Source organism: Sciurus vulgaris, assembly GCF_902686455.1.
Source record: "Sciurus vulgaris genome assembly, chromosome: 1".
NCBI lineage: Eukaryota > Metazoa > Chordata > Mammalia > Rodentia > Sciuridae > Sciurus > Sciurus vulgaris.
In genome coordinates this window covers 113,723,275-113,732,128 of record NC_136461.1, presented here as the reverse complement: position 1 = coordinate 113,732,128, position 8,854 = coordinate 113,723,275, and the positions used below count along the sequence as shown (strand labels likewise).

The following is an 8,854-nucleotide window of genomic DNA, read 5'->3' as shown; positions in this document are numbered from 1 at the left end:
TGAAATTGGAAAAATACCTTTGCTGCTATAGGGTGCTTGTGATGGTTAAATGAAATGATGCATTTCAGCTCGTCATCCTCATCTGCATATTTCTGAGCCCTGATCCTTTTTCACATAACTCATGGTGTTTGACTACATTTTCCATTTTAGTATTTTATGAAATTCTTTCATTATTAAATAGTTGTTATTTTTGATGTGTATGTGGCCTGTTCACCCAATTAGACTGATTTTCTGTAAAGCAGATCTTATCCTTCATTTGTAGCCCTAAGTTTAGCAAATCCTGGCTGTATTGAATAATAGTTAATCAAGTAGAGGTCAGCAATGAATTGTGGAGTAAATGTGTAAGAAGGAATCAAAGTGCAAAAGTGAGTGCCTATAGCTTTGAGGGGTTTCTGTTTATTAGAAGGTAGAGTGAGCAGAGCAATTGACTCAACTTCTGATCAGGTTCCTGGCATTTCTCTTTTTCCAGCAAACCCATAAAATATAGATAAGTCACTAATTTAAAACAACTCTCTGCAAACTTTACAAAGTAACAAATTTACACACTCAAAAACTATCAGTCCAGTCTATCCCACCTCCACACCCCCCAACCCCACCCACACAGTTTTGCCAACTCCCCAACTCAACACAAATATACTTCAGTTATTTCTACTTCTATGGTGCCCCAGAAACTCACAGCTGGCCACACTGCAGGCTCAGTCCTGCCCCAGGCACAGGTAAAGATAGGCTTTGAAGATAGGTAGGCCTAAATTCAAATTCAGATGGATCACTTTCTAGAGGTATATGACTTTGGGTATCATACTAAGCCTCTCTGTGCCTTGGTTTCTTCATGTATAAGTTGGGTGTGAAGATACATAACTCATAGTTACCTCATAGATAAAGCATCTGGCTTGTTACTTTCTTAACTTACTTTCCCTTGGCTCCCAAATCTTTCTGGAAGTTACAGGATTCTTCAGATAAATCTTAGAACATAATCCACAGAGGAAAATCTAAACTGCTGGAGACTCTCTTGTTCCTCAACTCCCCCCTCTCTTACCAGCATTCTCTTAATTAGTTACCATAGCAACCTCCACCTGCTCCTGCTCCCAAATGTTGGTGCCACTACTCTGCTCTGTCCTGGTTAGTTCCCCCACACCACCTTTGCCCTGGGACTGGAGTCAGCCCCTTCTCATGTGAACAGTCTTCTCCAATCACAGATCCTGTGGCCTGACCTGCTGCAGGATGCAGCCCACCCAGGGCTCTGCCCACCAGATGTGCTAGAGATTCTGCTGCCCTCTCCATGCCAGTGCCTTCCTTCCTGACTGCCATTCCCTCTTCCATCTGTTGCACACAGATGTATAAGTGAGGGTGGTGAAGGTGGTGGTCCCCATCCAGAGACACGAGAAGCTGTATCTACTTCCTGCTGAAGCTCCCATTGGAACTTGTCTTCAGAGATAGAAAGCTTCCTTCTCAGAATCCTCAATGATGGTGGCACTTCATGAATTGATGATAAATTTGATGTTTGTAAAGCGTCAAAAGTCAATGAGAGAAGTCTATGAGACTGCGTGCTGTAAGAGAACCAGGGCCTGGAGTCGGAGGGCCTATAGTCCAGCCCCATCCCTTCTTCACTGAGTAGCCACTTCTCTGAGGATGTCTTAGTGTCCTCACTTATAAAAATGGGCTCAGTCATATCACCTCAGAGGACTGTCAGGTGAATCAGAAAAAATGAGATGGTAATGAAAATGAAATGAAATCAAATCAAATGGTAATTGTCATTATCATTAACCTCTCAGGGAGTCTCCCCTGCTACAGCCAGGCTGTAAACTCTGAGAGTTGAAACTGTTACCATCTTATTCCACAATGTGTTCCCCACAGGACCTTAGCCCTATGTCTGAAATGGAGTGAGCTTTCCATAAAATTTTTGTACTAGTTAATCAGTTGAGTTCCCCCTTTCCAGTGAAGACCATGTTAGACTTCTTATCAGCTATAAAATGGTACCTCTTCATAACATGGGGTGGGAGGAATGTTTAACCTTTTATTTTTATTTGTTTTAATTTAAAAAAAAGACACCAAAACCCTAAAGAAATGAAACTAGCTTTCTTGTGTGTCAAAAACTAGGTAAGAAAGGAAATTCCAAAACAAGAATTCAAAACATATTGTAAGTAACAGCAATGTAACCCAAAAATATACTTTGAAAAGAACCCTTGGCACACAGATATATTTTTGGTTGTTCACATAAAAAATTTAAAAATGTCCTAAGGCTTTGCAGACTTATGAATACAAGGAGTGATAGCCATGAGATCCAACCTGTGCCAAGTATTGCTGAGACCAGCTCATTGGAAAGGAGCATTCTTGTCATGAGCAGACAGACCCAGCTAGAGTGACCCCAAATGTGGTAGGAAAGGCCTACCAAGTAGGGAGATACAGCCACGGGTCAGAAGGTGAAATAAAGAGAGGAGGTGGGGCTGGGTTGGGCTGAACCTTGAATGAATCAAGTCTTCCTGTAGGGTGGGGACATCCTGTCTAAAACAGGAGCTTGATTAAATCCCCTATAAAAGGTTCTCACCGCTGACCTGGGTACTTCATACGAGGCCTAACAGCCACTTGCTTCATCCTGCCTGGACATTAGGTAAGTCTCCTCCTGAGGAACTTCTTTCTCATTTGCAGTGTCTTGGTGATCTGAGCTCATAAAACAAGGCTGTCAGATATGAGCTATACATCCATAGGTGCTGGCTGTGGGCAGAAAATGTTCCTTCCGGGCCTCAGGCAGACCTGGAGCCAAACCCATTGGGAAATGATGCTCTCCTGTAGCAACCAAGCTTTCTCTTCCTCCCCCGAGGCTGGTCTGGCAGCAGTTCCTCTAACTAGGAAGCTGTGTGGGCAGCAGCAACAGAGTCACCCATTTGCCCTCCTAGATCAGCAAAGATCTCTTGCTCCTAAGGTCCTGGAAGGTTCTTTGCAGTGCCTGGAGTCCGTGTGATCAGAATCAGTTCACTTCCATCAACTCAGATAAGGAGCTCAAGTCATTCCATGAGTGAAGGGGCTTACATATCTCTTCTCCTCTACCACAGGGTGATAAATTTAGGTAAGATGAGTTTGTAGATCTCTTCTAAGAATCAGAAGTATTTTTGCTATTAATGGTTCAGTGTTAAAGTCTGCTACATTAATATCTAAAATATTAGAGATTTTCATCTAGGTTTAGGAACAACGTTCTCAGTTCTATACCCTAATATAGGCTGATATTGTTGGCTACCAGGTCATAGAAAGGAGCTTGATTAAATTTCCTATAAAAGGTTCTCACCCACTAAACTGGTACTCCACCAGACAGCACACCTGGGGTCTGTACCTGCTTAATCTTTCTAGCCACACTGAAGTGCTTTTTCCAGCACCCAAGTCTCCTTTTTTCCTTTCCTCTCAAGCTTCTTTAGCTATCCTTCCCACTTCCCATGTTCTTCTCCCTTACATTCCCTGGTTTTCCAGCTGTCACCTTGTCATCTTCAGTATCGTCCCTACTTTGGTTTCTTTGGGGATCCTGCTTAATGCATCTCTCAGTCTCCCTACCTCTTGACCATTCAGCCACACTTAGGCCTCACTCAACCTACCTCCAGATTCCTGGTTAATGAAAATGGAAATCTTTCCTCTCAGTTGGGATCTGCTCCTCTTAGGTCACCAGGACTCTAGGCTGATGGAGCCACATAACTGTTGTGCAAGCTCACCTCCTGAGAAGTCTCAGGGTTCAGGGCAGAGGTCACATGCAGAGAAACTTGGACCCTCAAAATGGAAAGATCAAACACCCAGAGAAGACACTCCTCCTCAGCATTCTCAACAGGTGGTAGCTCAGCCTTTTCCTGAATACCTCCTCATTAGGAGGCAGGAGAGGACAGAGCTAGGTCCCTGAATTTCCAGCTGGGCTCCCAGTCAACACAGAGGTCTACCCATGAGTGTGCTTACCACCTTCTAGCAACCCCAGTCAGACCCTAGGCACCCTTGTGATAGGTAAATGAGCCTTGTCCACAGGGTACATTCTAGAAAATCTATTGCATTTGTGTTGAAATGACTTCTAGGATTTCTTAGTCCCTTAAATGCTGTGTGGTCTTGATTTAAGGAGGCAGTAAGTAAATCAAGGCCTTCCAGCACCGAGGGCAGTTGTTCGGGAAGGAAAAAAGAGCACGAGACAATCATGAGAGCCCATGTGGTCTGAGTCCATTTCCTCACCTATAAACAAAAAAGTGAGATAATAAGGATTACAAGAGATGATGCATAGGAAAATGTTTTGTAAGTAGAAGTGTATATGTAGATATACACAAATTATATATGTACCTATGGATATAATAACAATAATGATATTTAATAGCTAGCACTTAGTCTAAGCCAAGCATCTGCCAGTGCTTTTCTTTATGAATTATCTCTTTAAATCTTCACAATAACCCTTATAAAGTAAGTACTAGTGTTATCTTTATTCACAATTAGTAAACTGAGGCATGGAGAGGTGAAATGACTTGACTCAGCTCACATGACAGGTAGGTGTCAGGGCTGGCACTTAAATGCTGACTTAAGATCTTGCCTCCAACCACTGTGTGTGCCTCCTGCCCATACTTAAAATACATCATGGAGGAAGGAGGAAGAAAGGCAGAGAGACCAGAAGCAGCACTGAGTATTCAAAGAGAGGATGGACGGAGGAGCAGAAGTACTCTGAGGAAATGATGAAGCCGACTGTGGATGCTCACAGGGATTTTCATCTTTTGCAGCCTGACTTCAAAGATGCCTCAGTTATTGAGAAACATTAACGGGATCATTGAGGCCTTTGGGCGCTATGCCAGAACGGAGGGCAGCTGCACAGTGCTCACCCGAGGGGAGCTCAAGAGACTCCTGGAGCAAGAGTTTGCTGATGTCATAGTGGTATGATGGTTGACCCAGGGGAGGGACATAAAAAGAGTGACACGTACCTGAAGAAGGTTTATTTGGGGGATTTCAGGAGGCAGTAAGTAAATCAAGGCCTTCCAGCACCGAGGGCAGTTGTTCAGGAAGAAAAAAAGAGCATGAGACAATCATGAGAGTGGACAGGTCCTGATCCTTAGAGAAAGGACAAAGTTCTTGGTCCTGGTTCTTGGTTTTAGTTAATTCTAATTTGAAGACAAGGTAAAAGGACACTAAAGGGACAGCTGAAGGAAAGGAAGATACTTGAAATGTTCTAGAAAAGAATGATTACTGCTTTCTGCTTCTTAAATTTGATGAACATTTCCCAAGCCTATCTGAAATTTGATCATCCATTAGGCATTCATTAGAAACAGAGTTTTGTACCTTGCACAAAGAAGTTATTCAAAAAATTAGCTCACCACTCATATCAGAAGTGATATTTTGAAGCATAGGTTATTAAGAGGTGGAGGGAGCATCTATCCAACAAGCTAGAACCGGGGTCTTATGCACTTTCCTGCCTTTAGTTTGAATATAAAGCAGGCTGAAGAAGTCCTTGGGGACAAGGAAGTGTTGGCCCAGCCAGATGTTGCCTCTGCATGCTCAGAGCAGCCCTATGGTCACACAGGCAGGGTTACAGGCAGGGTCCTTCAGAATGCCCCCTACCCCCTGCTGTTGTCACATCCCATCTTGGTGAAACATTGGAGCCTCAGTGAGATCTCAGAACTCCCTGGGGTCAGGTTCCTGCTAACCTTCTCTTTGTGTGGGGCTTGATGTAGAGAATCCAGCCTCTGTGACAAAGGCAAGGTGCCAAGGACAGTCCCCAAAACCAACCCTAGAGTTGCATTATGAACGCATGTGTTCCATTCTTTAATACAGCTTTACCCAATTATCCTGTAGGCCAGAAATTGTACCAGACAGAGAGGATACAAAATAAAAGGTGCTTCCTACACTTGAAGGAGAGAGACAGAACTAAAAAAGATACAGGCAATTAAGTATTAATGCTACTATAGTAGAATGTGTGCAGAGCTAGAGAATGGGCTCCTGGTCTGGGGGTGGAAAGCCTAGAAACTGAGTGATCTGTCCTAATCACATTTCAGGGATGCTGACTTGGCCTCACCTTCTTTCTAGAAACCCCATGATCCAGCCACTGTGGATGAAGTCCTGCGCCTGCTGGATGAAGATAATACAGGGACTGTAGAATTCAAGGAATTCCTGGTTTTGGTGTTTAAAGTTGCCCAGGCCTGTTTTAAGACACTGAGCCAGAGTCCTGGGGGTGCTTGCAGATCTCAAGAGTCTGGAAATCAACACTCTGGGTCCTCAAAAGACCTGGAGGAAAGTCAGAGAAGTGGCACTGAAGTGGGAAGTGACGGGCAAGGTCAACATCAAGAGAGGAGCAGTGGTGAACAGAGCCAGCAGGCTTCCAGAGGGCAGGGTGCGACTGGGACTCAGACCCAGGGTCAGGACATTAGCTCTACACAGGTCAGCAGCCATGACAGGCAGGCTGAGTCCCAGAGGCAGACACAAGTAACAGGTTCTGTGGAGCAGACCCCAAGAGTAGGAGACAGGAGTCATCAGACCAGAGAGAAAAGGTCAGAGAGACAGTTAAAGACCAGTGAACAGACAGGTGAATCTAGGACTGGAACTGCAACTCAGACCCAGACAGGTGCCACCCAGACTGTGGAGCAAGACAGCAGCCATCACACAGGAAACACCACCATTCAGACACAGGGGTCTTCCTCTAGCCAGACCAGGCAGACTGAGACCCAGGGTCAAGACAGGAGCCAGACCAGCCAGGTTGTGGCAGGAAGACAAATCCCAACACAGGCAGGGTCACACACTCAGACACACGCCCAGACTGTGGAGCACGACAGCAGCCATCAGACAGGAAACACCACCATTCAGACACAGGGGTCTTCCTCTGGCCAGACCAGGCAGACTGAGGCCCAGGGTCAAGACAGGAGCCAGACCAGCCAGGTTGTGACAGGAAGACAAATCCCAACACAGGCAGGGTCACACACTCAGACACACGCCCAGACTGTGGAGCACGACAGCAGCCATCAGACAGGAAACACCACCATTCAGACACAGGGGTCTTCCTCTGGCCAGACCAGGCAGACTGAGGCCCAGGGTCAAGACAGGAGCCAGACCAGCCAGGCTGTGACAGGAAGACAAATCCCAACACAGGCAGGGTCACACACTCAGACACACACCCAGATTGTGGAGCAAGATAGCAACCATCAGACAGGAAACACCACCATTCAGACACAGGGGTCTTCCTCTGGCCAGACCAGGCAGACTGAGACCCAGGGTCAAGACAGGAGCCAGACCAGCCAAGTTGTGACTGGAGGACACATCCAGACACAGGCAGGTTCATATACCCAGACCACAAAGCAGGACAGGTGCCAGACTGAGAGTCATATAGACAATAGTCAAAAATGGACACAAGTGAGCAACTCTGAGGCAGGAGAGTCAGCCCTCGGAGGACAGATTCAGACTGGGGCAAGCACTGTGTCAGGAAGACAGTATGGGAGCAGCACTCATGCAAGTGTGACAAGAGAACAGGGACAGAGAGAGCCCACAGTGGTTAGGGAGGAGTGGGTTGATGACCACACAAGGGAAGTAGTGATCCAAACTGAAGACCAAGGCAGCCAGCACACCAGTGCTCCTTCATCACAGGGCCCAGATGCAGCCCAGCCAGGAGGGAAGCAGGGCATCACAGCCAAGGGGCTGTATTCTTACTTCAAAAGCAGCAAGCCATGACTCTCCCTTACTCCAGTACAGAAGCCTGTTGAAGAGCAGTTAGCATGTCCTGCCCTGGCCAGTTCATTGGCACATCTTTGGACTCAGCTCTTATTCATGGTGTTTCCCTTTTAGATCATTTCTGCAAGGTACTTTCTACCCTAAACTCCTCTCTCCTGCCTGCTTTCCTGTGCAAACTTTCTCAAGAATGGGAATACATGAAGGCAGCCATCCCTCTGTACTGAATCTCCCTCATCTTGTAGGGGTTTTCAGAGTTACTTTTATCTCTACTATCTGTCTGTTGCCCCATCCATCCTAATGCATCAATAAAATCTTAAGTAATTGATTTTTGTGTCGTATTCAATTGTCTTCTGTTGATGTAACAGGCTAAGGGTTACCATCCCATGAACAGCATCTAACTGAGAAAACATTGTATGATATTCTAAGACTGAGAAAGAGTCAAAGTGACATTTGGTAGAAGGGATTAGGGAAGACTTCTTCCAAAAGATACTTTGTGTGATAACCCTTAACTTATTCTAAGTCTTTCACTATCTCTAATTCTAGACCCCGAAGTCTCTATTCACCTGTGAGGTCACCCAGGACAGCTGACTTGATGGAAGGGTCCAGCAGCTGTGCAGGGGAAGTGGGGGAAGGTATCATTACCAGGCACTGAGCCAGAAGCCAAAGCCCCTGGAGCTTCTCTTCCCTACTTCCCCGTCAGCCTCAGCTCTGACCTCTCCTGATGTTTTTCCCACTCAAAATGAATAAGCTATAGGTAGAAGCTCTCAACTCTGGTTTATTGTTGGAATCACACCAGAGGTTTGATTCCAACACCAGAGGTTGCAAACTGGTTTTTAAACCTAACCCAAGAGAGACTGACTCCTAAGGTTTGAAGCAAAACATATGAATACTGTTTAAAAACTTCTTGCAGGAATGTGTGCTTCTGGTGGTACAGAAATTTAGGTACTCTGAAAACTTCCCACAAAGAAATAAATAGATCTTGCATAAGGCATTTCTCACTGCATTGTTGGTTTTTGAGAATTAAGAAGAATCTCTAAGTAGAAAACAAAATGTTGTAGGCTGAAAAATTACCTCCAAAATGTCCATCTCCTAAACCCAGGAACCTGTGAATACGCTATCTTATATGGCAAAAGGGGCTTGCAAATGTGATAGTGTTAAGGATCTTGAGACAGTAAGATCATTCTAGATTACATGTGTG

The 8,854-nt window shown here is 45.3% G+C and overlaps 1 protein-coding gene across 1 annotated transcript; it reads left to right on the top strand.

Moving 5' to 3' along the window:
* The first annotated feature begins 2,518 nt into the window (after window positions 1-2,518).
* On the top strand, window positions 2,519-7,945 carry CRNN (cornulin). The gene is made up of 3 exons (XM_079115606.1): window positions 2,519-2,608; window positions 4,728-4,878; window positions 6,025-7,945. Exons 2-3 carry the CDS (start codon window positions 4,741-4,743, stop codon window positions 7,654-7,656), a joined length of 1,770 nt encoding a protein of 589 aa, XP_078971732.1. The 5' UTR covers window positions 2,519-2,608; window positions 4,728-4,740; the 3' UTR covers window positions 7,657-7,945.
* Window positions 7,946-8,854: the final 909 nt, after the last annotated feature.

Bases quoted from the DNA above. Each gene is read 5' to 3' on its own strand.
- CRNN (XM_079115606.1), top strand. From the start codon at position 4,741: ATGCCTCAGTTATTGAGAAACATTAACGGGATCATTGAGGCCTTTGGG. The intron at 4,879-6,024 runs GTATGATGGTTG...CCTTCTTTCTAG, and splicing joins AGTTTGCTGATGTCATAGTG to AAACCCCATGATCCAGCCAC.